This window comes from Patagioenas fasciata, chromosome 2 (assembly GCF_037038585.1).
Source record: "Patagioenas fasciata isolate bPatFas1 chromosome 2, bPatFas1.hap1, whole genome shotgun sequence".
NCBI lineage: Eukaryota > Metazoa > Chordata > Aves > Columbiformes > Columbidae > Patagioenas > Patagioenas fasciata.
This window is the reverse complement of record NC_092521.1, coordinates 147,752,833-147,765,818: the sequence shown is the minus strand read 5'-3', so window position 1 is coordinate 147,765,818 and position 12,986 is coordinate 147,752,833. Positions and strand designations below refer to the sequence as shown.

Genomic DNA, 12,986 nt, shown 5'->3' with positions numbered 1-12,986 from the left:
ACCTGTGGATCGCACCAGCAGTGCTGTTACAGAACTGTGCCCTTCCCCTCCACCTGGGACACCTCGGCAACAGCCTGTGCTGTCTTAGCAGGGAGCAGAACGTGCAAATGACACTCTTCAAATGAGTCTCAACAGCACTATTCATCGCAAGCAAACCAATTAGCAGAGCCTTGCACAGTCCAGGGAGGTGCTTGTGTGTTCCAGCTCACAAATAGAGCAGGCTGGGTCAGCTAACGTTCATCAACCCACTAATCCACAATTCATCAAACACTGTGATAAAATGAACACACCATGGCTTTTGCCAACTGCTACAGTCATTGTTATGAGTTTACTTTTCTCTGTAACCAACAGATGAATTTCTGTCTGCTCTATCAACCATTCATCCCCTTTTAGTCTTTTGAAACGAATGCAACTTATACTTCCAGGACTGGAACCTGTAGATTTCTTTGCCAAATGTCAGCATTGCTGTTCTGCCAGAAACCGTAACAGGAACTCAAGCCTTTATGCCTACATTGCCAGCAATAACAATGGATTTGTGCTAATGGCTTTATTGCTCATTTCCCTGTTACCTAGGCTTCAAGCTCTGGGCATGAACCACCTGAAATCTGTACTACAGAAATTCTGCTGGATAAGATTTTAACTTTGTTTGAAAAGTGAAAGTTTGATTCTTCACACGTGGAAAACATCACGAGTACTAAGTTCATGTCCGTGGCCTAAATTTAAACTATTGAGGCCCAGAATACAACACAGACTTGTTTTACAATGGTTGATTTTTTAGTATGTACTTTTGAGTTCACAAACAGTATGTGTTGTGCAACATCTGTTTCTCATCACTGTAGTATAAAACAGTATTTCTAAAAAGAGGGTGTTATTGACATCTATCAAAGTCTTCCCAAAATTTAATTTCAATGTGTGCCATGTTTATTCAAGCATGAGGTAAATTCTCTCTGCTCTTCTCTCCCAGTCAGGGATGCAGCTCTTAGGTTCATTAAAATTAGCTCCTTGTACATCGATGTGTTGAGTTATGGGTAGGTCCATGAGCAAACTTCTGCATCAAGTTGCCCTGAGACAGCAAGTTCTGATCCTAACAGTGTTCTGTTTGAGTTAAAATGAAAGCCATGCAGGGAGTTAATGCCACCTAGTGAAACTACATCATTGGGAGTGGAACCTGCTGGGTCCAGCTGTTCTTATGTGCAGGCAGAAAAAGCACTGCTTTGGCTGCCAGGACAATATACATGCATATATATATATCTAAGCCAACATTAAATTTGCTAGATTCAGATGAAGACTTCATTGGAAATTTCCAAAAATTATATGTATTGGACAAAAATCAGATGTGTAGTCATTGTTCAAATCCTATCCATATTCGCACAAATACATCAGCCATTCTGTAAACTTGTATGTCATCTCATCTAGCTGCTACAAAACTATACACAGTACCTTGCACTTGTTCATTAGGGACAGTGGCCAGGTTTCCTCCTAAATTCATGCAAGCTGTTCGTGCAGCATGCCAAGTGACACGTTCATCTTCTGTAGATCCAAATATTTTGTAACACTAAAACATGAACAAATTCTCTATGTATTATCTTTACTTGAATATCCCTCAAAGATTGAAAACCTCTGCTTCAAGCAAACAAGATGGAGAAAAGGTAGTAAAATAATGCATTTATCTGAAAAAAACACATTAAGTTTAAAATGAGCTTTTTGTGCTGGTCCTTGCTCTATATAAAATTGAAGGTCTCAAGAAAGTGTTTTGCTCAACACAACGTACTAGATTTGATCTGAGATCCCTAAAAAATAAGCAAAACCGGATTTTTTATAGGCAGTTACCAGTAGTAAGTTATATGTGACTGATGTTAGTCTGCCTATTTCAGTCTACAAAACATAGCATGCTGAGAAAGTTAAGGAAGACAAAATGTAGTCAGTAACAAAAAAGCACTATGGTTTGTTTAAAAAACAAGATCAAAGCATCAATACTTTAGGAACTCTTAGTCTAAACTCTTTAGGAAATGCATATCAAAAGGTCTGAAGAGAACACGAGAGAATGACTTCTTCAACTGCAACTGTATATGCTCATCTGCCACTTCATTAGAAGCATCAAAAAGCACCTTTCCTGCAAAACAGTAGATGGACAAACAAAGAAAAGCATGCAGGAGTCAAACAGCTCTCTGCAAAAAAAAAAAAAATTAATATTTTACTTCAATAAGACTTGTTTTCTATTTAATGCTTTGCCAAACATCTAACATGTACTGTAGTTGTTATGGTACCTTATTATGGAAGGAAAGCCAAGTTGGATGACATCCTCTTGGAGCTGAAAATGTTGTTGGAGGAAGAGTTGAATTAATTGAACTGTTGTGCCTTTCACATATGTAAGGATTTGGGTAACCGCAGTTTATGTCGTTCCAAAATCCTGAAGGTAAGATAAATAGGGAACTGTATGACACCACATCCAGAGTTAGTTAAACAGAAATCAGTTTCACTCATTGTTACACAAAATGCTTTTAGTTGAAAGACAAGATCAAATCCCCAGAGTCTCTCAGTTTATTATCATTTTATATGTCACTTTATACACACTGCAATTACAGAATGTTACACACAGAGTAGAACCAGGCACTAAAAATATTGATTTTATAGTGGCACATTAAGCCAATATTAATAAAAAATATGAAACAGTTGTATAGCAATCACAACTACAGACCTCTATCAGAGCTCCTCCATGCTAGTTGTAAGGCAAATACAAGAACACAAAACTATTAAGTCCTGAAAATAATACTATGGTCTACTTCTATAACATTTTGCAAAATAACAAAAAAGGGGGGAAGCGGTGCCTCTAAGAAGAAAAAAAAAAAAAAAAGTTGTGACACAAACACATAAATAGTGACATTCAGGAACAAACATGCAAAACTCACCTAAATTCTTATACATAACTACGCAGTTTTCATCATTATTTGCAAAGTTAGGTTCATGTGGTGCCCATGCCAAATAATTCACTGGAGTGCCATCCATCCAGCTTAAGAAAAACAATTCAAGAAAAAACTCCTTTAACATAAAAATAGAATTGGTTCCATGTTACAAAAAGTAATTTTGCAATCTGTTTAACATGGTTGCACACAGTCTAAGATGCACAAGGCTTTTTTTTCAATTTGCCTCTGCCAACTGCAGGAAACTTTCTGTGCAAAGGCATAGGGTATGTGTTGAAGTTATGTTTACTCTGCACTCAAGCAACATGCTGACGCTTTTGCAACTGATAGGACAATACTCAAAATAATCATTCAAGTCAACATGACATCATTTCAGCGTGAGAGAGCCCAGATGCTCACCATTTCCCCCAAATCATACATTCCCTGTGCCTATTACAGAGATAAGAGATCGCATTCGTAACACTGGTAGAATGCTTGATCTTTCCTCCATGTAGAGGAAAAGGGCATGACAAACCACCTGTGAGGAAATTCCTGTGATGATGTGCCTTATCATATAGTAAAACACAAACATGGAAAAAGTTGTACATCCATGTAGACTAAACAATAAAGAACAAAATAACAAACCAGGAAACAAACGCTTATTAGGAGACATATTTCTATTGGACAACAAGTGACAGAGCTGCCCAGGTTCCCCCTTCAGGCACATACACAAGACACTTCACTCAAACGTACATTCATCTCTGGGCCCCTACAAAAACAATGGACTGGCAGAAATCTCATTTTCAGGTCATCTGGCCCATCTAACATCCTAAGTATCCTCTGGAGGGACTTCATTGTCACTGTGGACTATAAAGAGAACCAAGAACTACTAGGTATCTACCCAGGCACTTCAAGACACAGACTGAACTGAATCCAGACCTAAATTAACACCACATGTAAAAATCAATATGGTGCTGCATGCTGACATTCAGAAGAGCTTGCAGAAAACCTGCTTATCCTCACAGTGCACCTCAACAATGGCAACACCTATCTTTGTTGCATTTTTCCTTTTATTTCAGTCTGTTCCCAACAGGTAAGGAGGAGGAAAAATAATGTTTTCACCTACCAAAAATTGTATCTGTTTTGAGTTGGGTTATCTATTTATATTTTCAGTATAAATCATGGAATAAAAGAAACTAGAATTCCTGAATTTAAAAATTGCAGTGTATTTTTTCTGCTAGTTTTGGGTGAATTCTATTTAGGAAACATGCGTTATTTCTCCTGGAAAAGATGGAGCTTAATTAACATGGAATTAAACCACTTGAGAATACAATCATGTTTAAATTAAGACTCAAAACTAGGTATGTCCTTCGAAAATCCACACCCTATTGAGCTAACTTGTTTGGTCCTACATACTACAAAAATCTAAAACAGTAAAGCAGAACTTTCCAAATCTAACAGACCTGATGTAAACTTATGAAAACAAAATTAATCCTTTTATATTGTTAAAGAATAAGTCAAATTTTAGGGTTTATGGATCTATTCTAGCTTCCAGTGGTGTCAAACAGCAATTCTATTTGCTTGAAAATGAGTTGGTCTTCTACAAACAAAAAAATTCACCAGTAGCAACAGGAAATGTTTTTTAAAATTTCCTTAAAGGGTTGAGACTGTTCAGCCTGGAAAAGAAAAGGCTCTGGGGAGATTTTATTGAAGCCTTTCAATATTTAAAAGGGGCCTATAAGAAAGATAGACTTTTTAGCAGGGTCTGTTACGATAGGACAAGGAGTGATGGTTTTAAACTGAAAGAGGGGAGATTCAGGCTAGACATGAGGAAGAAATTTTTTACAATGAGGGTGCTGAAACAACTGGCCCAGGTTGCCCAGAGAGGTGGTAGATGCCCCATTCCTGGAGACATTCAAAGCCAGGCTGGACCGGGCTCTGAGCAACCTGATCTGGTTGAAGATGTCCCTGCTCATGGCAGGGGGGTTGGACTAGATGGCCTTTGGAGGTTCCTTCCAACCAAAACTATTCTATGATTCTATTATTCTATATTAGCTATATTTTATTGGAGTATGGACAAGGTAGACAGCAGCTGAGGGCAAAATTCAAATCAAGCTTTTTTCCTGCTGTAATCAAATATAGAATAACAGTACTGTTACTAGTGTGAGAATACCTAACAACAGAAAGGGAATTTTTAAAAAAAAGTGGGCTAAATATAATAGCACATTATGGTATATTTACTACAGAATACATTTTTATGACCTTCATAATCAAAAAACACTAACCATGAAAGTTCCACAGAATTCAGAGGAAAACCATTCTCATTTGCTTTGACAGGTCACAATTTTATTCAATCACTTCATTAGTTTTGCTCCACTCAGTGGATTTCTTTATTTTAAAGCACAACACAAACTTGATGGATTCAGTGGGCCTACCTTGTCCGTTGGTCAACACTCAGCTGTAAACCAATAAAATATGAATCCTCTTTGCCATTTTTCAAGATCTAGAATGTAAAGATTAAAATTGCATAAATGTCCTCTTTTTATCACAGAAATGTATTATGTTAATAATGAGTAGTATATGTCAAGTTGTTCTTCCTGCATAATTATAGTTCCCTCTCCAAGGATTAGGAGGCAAAGGGTCAAACTTGAGGACCAAAAAGAGACTGCTAGGTGGACTACATCCCACATGCACTGACAGGATCAAAAGCTAGGTACGCCAATATCTGGTTTCATCACTACTTAAGATATCTTGAGTTTATCTGTTGATAAACTACTTTCGGTTAACTCACCTGCCTTACAGAATCACAGCTCACAAGTATAACACTTTTTGCTAAAATGAAGCCACAGGTCAATCAGAAGCATTAAGGTTTACCTGAGCACTCTACCAGTTACAGATAGATATAATGTGGTGTACCTGCCACATTGAATAGGAAAAGCAGATAATTATGTGCTTAATGCTTACTGTGCTAATTTCTATACAAAACACCACTCCAAAATTATCCTCATCTCAGTTACAAAACAATCTAGAAAAAAGACTTGAGTTTGTTCTTCATGTTAATCTGGCTTAATGCTACTGCAATTTCACTATCATAAAACGTGTAGGGAAAACGGCAGGGTGAAAAGGATTTGTGCCCATGCTCACTTGTTTTGGATGATTTATTCCATAGTACTAATGATTTTTCTTACATATCGCCAGAGGAACTTTCTTTCACTTTCACTTTCAATGACGGCAAGGTCTCCAAAGTTCCTTTGGCAGAATTCCCGACCCTTTTCCATAGGAACACTCTCCGTACTGAAATAATATTGTTTGTCTTCAAGCATAATCCATCCATCCTCAGTAGTCTTGTATTCTGTAAGATAAATGGTAAGCTAACTACATTGTTCCTGAGATACAAGACATTGTCATTACTAAAATTTTAAAAGTGCTTTTAGACATACACACACAAGAACAGTAATAGCAATAACACTTACTGGGTGCAGGAGATTCTGTTGGTTCAGGCTTTACACTTGCCCCTGTAAGAAACAAATACTTATGATTGTACACTTTCCACTGGAAGAGAAAATATACACTATGATTCATAGGCATGTTTTTCTGTTGGCATCGAATTTTACAATCACCAATGGATTTAACACCAAAAACCAGAAGGAACTAAATAGGCTTATTCTTACTTTTGGTGTACTATTCAATTTTAAATACATATTCTTTTTTCCCTGAGGCTACAAATATAAGTTATTCCTAATGTATCACAGTATCACAGTATGTCAGCCACTCCTCTCAGCTTAGTGTCAACTTGCTGATAGTACACTCAATTCCCTCGTCTAAATCGTTAATGAATATATTGAATAATATTGGCCCCAGTACTGACCCCTGAGGCACTCCACTACATACTGGCCTCCAACTAGACTCCACACCATTGACTACCACTCTCTGGCTTCTCTCCTTATGCCAGTTTGCAATCCACCTCACTACTCTATTGTCCAGACCACACCTCCTCAACTTAGCAACTAGGATGCTATGGGTGACTGTGTCAAAGGCTTTACTGAATTCAAGGTAGACCACATCCACCGCCCTGCCATCATCCATCCACCTTGTTACATTCTCATAAAAGGCTACGAGGTTGGTCAAGCATGACTTACCCTTAGTAAAGCCATGCTGACTGCCCCTAATAACCCTCTTATCCTTGATATGTCTTGAGATGGCACCAAGGACAAGCTGTTCCATTACTTTCCCAGGGACAGAGGTGAGGCTGACCAGTCTATAATTACTCGGGTCCTCCTTCTTGCCCTTTTTGAAGACTGGAGTGACATTTGCTTTCCTCCAATCCTCGGGCACCTCTCCCGTTTCCCAAGACTTGGCAAAGATGATGGAGAGTGGTCTAGCAATGACTTCAGCCAGCTCCCTCAGCAACCACAGGTGCATCTCATGTGGACCCATGGGTTTATGGATGTCCAGACTACTTAATTGCTCCCTAACCCAGTCCTCATCGACTAAAGCAAACTCCTCCATTAACCTGGCTTCATCTGGGGTCTCAGGGGTACAGGGCTCCCCAGGACAGCGAGATATGATATAACACCTTGAAATTTGTCTGAATTAATTAATTATTTTTGTATTTACTGGATGCAGAAAACCTTACATCTCAAAGCATTAACTCTATTAAGACGTTCCCATATCTCCCTCTCCCTCCTGTCCCCAGGTCACTTATACATGAATTCTGGCTTAAACCAGAGGCAGCAAGAATGCAGACAGCGTTATATTCTTCTGTGGTGCCCCAGCTACTACAGAATGAGGTAAGAAATTAACTGGTAATTTCTGAAATTAAGACTTCAGGCTAAAGAACTCCCCTGTTTGTTTTTGCTTTGTCATCATGGAGATGACATGCTGGATAGCATCATTAGCACTTCAGGGGAACAACTTCTAATAGAGGATATCTCTGTCTTACAGGTTTACCAATTTATTTTGTAATAAAATATAATCTCACAGATACCAGCATAATAAAACATTCTCTGCTTTTACCAATAAAAAGCAAAGCTGGTATTTATTGTCAATATAAGAATGTAATTAAAAGTTTAAATGAGCACTTTCTAAAATACATAAACTTAGGTAAATGCACTGGTTGTGGAACTCAAGATTCTCTCAAATTAAAAATTTTGTCTTTATGTCTTCACAAAATAAAAAGCCTCCAAACTCAGATCTGAAGAGAATTTAGCAAGAAACCAAAATATGAATATAAAGCCCAGTCAAAGCAAAATGAATTATCTCAAAAACAGGTTCCATCTTGCAGCTACAGATTCAATTAGCTGCCGAAACAGTACCTGAGCCAAGTAAAGGAGGCAGCTTCCACGCATAAAAATGCAAGTATGTGAACTGATTTGCAAGCTATTTTCTAATAACTTGAAACTCAAATTATTCATTGGAGAAGGTATGAACTTCTGAAAAGCCAAAAATGTAAGAGAATATTCAAAGTAACTTTTCCTATTTTTCAAGTATCACATTCACCCTTCTGAAATCATAAAGAAAGATCAGTGAGAAGTCCCAGCAGGGCACCAAAGACTCTGTATCTTTAAATGCATCAAAGACATGAAAATCCTTATACCACTTTGATATGGCACATTCCACAGGGAAACATTCTAACAAACAGGGTTTGAATTTTTTTATTTTTTAAAGTTAAGGAAAGAATTGAGTAAAATCTTTTCTTATTATACTAATACACGGGAGTAAGCTATACCTTTTCTTATCTGGCAAATCCATCCATACAGATAATCACAGTGCCTGTCATTCCATAGCATGCTGGAATCACCACTGATTTCTGCACAAAGTTCAATTCCTTGATAATTATTGGGTTCTCCAAAGCCCCAGTTTTCATACCTCACCTATGACAGAAAAGATTTGGGAAAGATTCTGTTATATAGAAAGAAAATAAAGGAGAGAGGGAGAAGACATCAAACCACAGACCAACTATTTGTTCCTACTGCCTGTTTGAAAACTTATGTAAGAGGAAACCAGAATCTCCCCATGCAAATGCTGACATTTCAGGGTTTTTTTTCAGATTGCAACTGGACTGCAGCTTAGATAACAGTTGTTACTGATCACACTTAGAAGAAAATTGACATTTTTTGTAGGACTTAAATTCTGTCAAATTCATCTAAGAGCAATGACTGGCCATGTTAAATTAAGTAAATATCCTGGGTGACTAAAACAGTAGGACATTATCCAGACACAACAAAAGTCTTGGCATTTTTTTCAGAAAAATATTACTTCCAATTTTCCTGTACGAATTCCAATTTCAGTTTTCTGTATGGTAAATTTCTATCAATATATTTTAACCAACCTTGTATCAAATATAACCACATCTCCAAAATTAGTTTTGTTTCTACATTTTCATTTTGTAGTCTAAAGTATAGTCAAGTTGTGCTGGCATAAAACAATCACCTTCAGCTCCATGGAATGTGTGCCATTTCAGATAAAGATCTAATTAGCAAAGAATAGAAATACTAAAGATGGACTATCTTACTATTTTACTTCTTATTTGTATTTATAAATATACCCTTTAGTCTACATGAATTTTCTCGTTGATTCAATGCACATTTTCTTATAAAAACTCAGTATGTTTTAGCCAAAAAAAAAATCAAACCATAGAACTCTTATTCAGAAGTATTCCTAAAAAGAGGAGGACACAGTGGAGGGTTAAGATTAAGCATAAAATTACACAAAACACATACAGCACACACACTTGAGAAGCACAGGGAATGCAAAATAACAGCTGTGGAAAATTGAATCACTCACTGGAGATCCATCACTCCAAATGAAGCCATCATCAGGATTCAAGTAATATAAACCCATCCAGAAACGCTGGTTGTAAAAGCCATTGTTCCTAAAAAAAATTTGTTTAAAAAGTCCCATTTCTAAGAAGTTTAAACATAAAAACAAAACTAATAAGGGCATTACAATATTTTAAGTAATCTATCAGTTTCTATAAAAACAATCCTTAAAGCTGCTAGAAACAAAAACAACCAGGATGAAAATTGAATAAAAGCAACCACTTCTAGCAGTTATACATTATAATAAACTATACTATACATTAACTCAGACAGATGGAAATATTGACCAAGAAAATGTCGAGATCCAATCCAACTCCTGAAAATAAGATGGCTTAATACTTTGATAAAATGGTTCAATGGCTATTGTTGTCCCATTTATCAACTCACCATTTTCTCTGTAAAGGCACTTATGTCTTCCAAACAAAAAGTTACTTGCTGTAGTCGAATCACATTTAAAAAATAGCACCTTAAACTAACTCTTGCCTGCAACCAGACATACTTTACTGATTTATCTGAATTTATTGAGTCATTTTGTGGTAATGCAGCATCTGAAAGTTCTTCCTTACTATAAGTACACAGCTGGGATTCTCATGCAGTTGTAGCATTTTGCAAGGCTGCTATGTTTGAGTCTTGCTTCCTAGTTAGACAGCGACATACAAGTTCATTGAGCCTATCCAGGTCCTATTGCAAGTGCTACCTTTTTAAGAGTATTCGATTTCATTGAGAAATCTCACACATGCTTTTTACAGTTCAAAGACTTACTAACCTTATTTACATTACTTGTGTAGGAAAAAATGAATCTGAAGTTGCTTCTGCTATCTGATTAGTCCATAAAAATGACAAACGATGAACACAATGACCAGATTTATATCATGACTGTTACCCTATTTGTACACTTGCTTATGGGAAAACAACAGGCATCTGTGTTAGTTTTATAGTATCACCAAATCACAGTAAATATTTTCATATCAGACAATAAATGTTGCCTCAACCAGATATCTTGCCAATCTCATTTTAGCATTAGCTTCTGGGGTGATTGACACTAGTCATACAATTCCTGGTATTTCATCAGCTCTGCTTTTTTGCTCTGTTTTTGATACAGGTGCAGATAATGAATACAGACAGACTTTTACTGAAGTAAAAACATACACCTAAAATGAAATATTTCAGAAAGATCAAAAGACTAATTGAAACTGATTGATGGCTACACTACAGATACTCACGCAATAGAACGCCATATCACATACTGTTCTTCTTTACCATTAATGGAGGCCAAATCTCCTCCTATAGCTCGACAAAACTCTTGAGATTCAAGCCATGTTTTCTTTTCCTCTCCTCTTGAAAAAGGCTGAAGAGAGCATTTTGCAATCAGACAAAACAGGCAATGCAGATCACAAGATCAAGAAACATCAGCTACCCAAAAGCAATTCATTTACTATTAGCTTTTTCTGTGAGGGTTACAGAAACTTTGAATATAGGGTTTATGAGTGTTGACCTATGTGAAACACAGGCCTAGTATGAGTGTCTTTAAGCCAAATTAGCAAACTACATTGCTGAGAGGAGCCTGCAAGACAAAAACTACAAGAAAGGCACTTCTAATCTATAAAGAATGGGAAATTAAGATCAGAAGATTCTACTTTAATGGAATAAACAAAACCATAAGCATTTCAACAGAAAGGAACATGACCTCTATGTACAATCTGTACTTCAGCTTATGAAACAGTAAGACATATGTATACCAATTTTTATTGAACGTATATGCAGCAAACCAAAACTACCTTAATACAAAAATAAGCAACATACTTACTTTGAAACAGAAGCTAATACGATTGTTTGAGTCCCAACCCTCTGGACACCGGGGAATGGGAGTTGTTGTAGGAACAGGTGGAGGCGTCACTCCCTCTGCCCACATTTTGCATAGGAACTTTGCCTTTTCTTCACACTTTATTACATCCCATAATCCACCGGCAATTCCAGTCCTCATGGCAACACAGCCCGTCTTTCTTCCTGGTTGTAAACAGGAATGCACAAAAGCAACAGTTGTGGGTCATGAGGATTTAGAATTCTACCCCGACAGAAATTAAGTCTTTGTACAGAGTCAAACACGTTTCTAATGTTAGGGCAGGTGCAGAGGATGGCCACGAAAATCATCAGAGGGCTGGAACACATCTCCTCTGAAGAAAGGCTGTGGTAATGGGCTTGTTCAGCCTGGAGAAGAGAAGGCTCCAGGGAGACCTTATCATGGCTATTCGATATATATAAAGGGTTTATAAGGAAAAAGGAAAAAGACTTTTTACCATGACCTGTAGCGACAGGACAAGGGGCAATGGTTTTAAAATGAAAGACAGTATGTTTATATTGGACATAAGGAAGAATTTTTTTTTTTTTTTTTTGCTATGAGGGTAGTGAAACACTGGAACAAGTTGCCCAGAGAAGTTGTGGGTGCCCATCATTAGAAGCGTTCAAGGTCAGGTTAGATGGGGCATGGAGCCACCTCATCTAATGTAAGTTGTCCCTGCCCATGGTAGGGGGGTTGGACTGGATGATCTTTAAATGTCCCTTCCAGTCCAAACCATTCTGCCATTCTACTATTCTAATTCATGGGAAAGAAGGAAAAAAAAAAAATCTGTGGCTCATCCATTTCTGAGATAACAGATTGTGCTTCATATCAAATCACTTCCAGCAGCTGACTCTAGCAACATCATAACCCAAGATCCAACAAATTATCTCCTAAAACTGAAGACGTGGTTAGAGTTAGTTTCTCAAATTTGTCTCAGTTGACTATGATTTTCAAAAATGCTATTAATATATAAAAGCCTAGTATTGACTTAATGGTCTGTATAGGCTTACCACTTCACAAATCAGAGGATCTCCTGAGAGGCAAATGCAATACACAAGAACCTTGAAGGCTGACGACCATCCCCTTTCTGATGTGACCATGTCAGAGATGAAATTACTTCCCACCCCCGTACTTTTATCAGAAAATAAAAAATAGCAATGTTTTCATCGACGAGACTTAGTAAATAGGAAATCGCAACTAATCTAGCAAAGATATTAACCAAAAAAGATTAAACAGGAATCTTCCCTTGACTCTCTCGTCCTTTCCTACAATACATTTTCTCTGAGACCAGAGATGCTTCAAGCATGCCATGATCTCACACACCTCGGAACACACAGGGAGCAAGTGCACTGTGAGACATGGCTGAACGGCCAGGACTTGCTAGCAGGGCTCAGTATGCCGGCAGAGACTGCTCTTCCAGAGCAG

The 12,986-nt window shown here is 37.4% G+C and overlaps 1 protein-coding gene across 2 annotated transcripts in view; it reads right to left on the bottom strand.

Annotated features, from left to right (window-relative positions):
* MRC1 (mannose receptor C-type 1) overlaps positions 1 to 12,986 on the bottom strand; it is a 53,044-nt gene that overhangs the window by 12,439 nt on the left and 27,619 nt on the right. For both annotated transcript variants that reach the window (XM_065831206.2, XM_071805192.1), the window contains exons 12-21: positions 11,529 to 11,728; positions 10,945 to 11,069; positions 9,687 to 9,774; positions 8,629 to 8,773; positions 6,374 to 6,415; positions 6,089 to 6,252; positions 5,336 to 5,403; positions 2,910 to 3,010; positions 2,268 to 2,410; positions 1,441 to 1,555 (exon numbers count right to left, since the gene is read on the bottom strand). In XM_065831206.2, the coding sequence (XP_065687278.1) occupies positions 1,441 to 1,555; positions 2,268 to 2,410; positions 2,910 to 3,010; positions 5,336 to 5,403; positions 6,089 to 6,252; positions 6,374 to 6,415; positions 8,629 to 8,773; positions 9,687 to 9,774; positions 10,945 to 11,069; positions 11,529 to 11,728 (1,191 nt within the window). The remainder of the gene's footprint in view (positions 1 to 1,440; positions 1,556 to 2,267; positions 2,411 to 2,909; positions 3,011 to 5,335; positions 5,404 to 6,088; positions 6,253 to 6,373; positions 6,416 to 8,628; positions 8,774 to 9,686; positions 9,775 to 10,944; positions 11,070 to 11,528; positions 11,729 to 12,986) is intronic.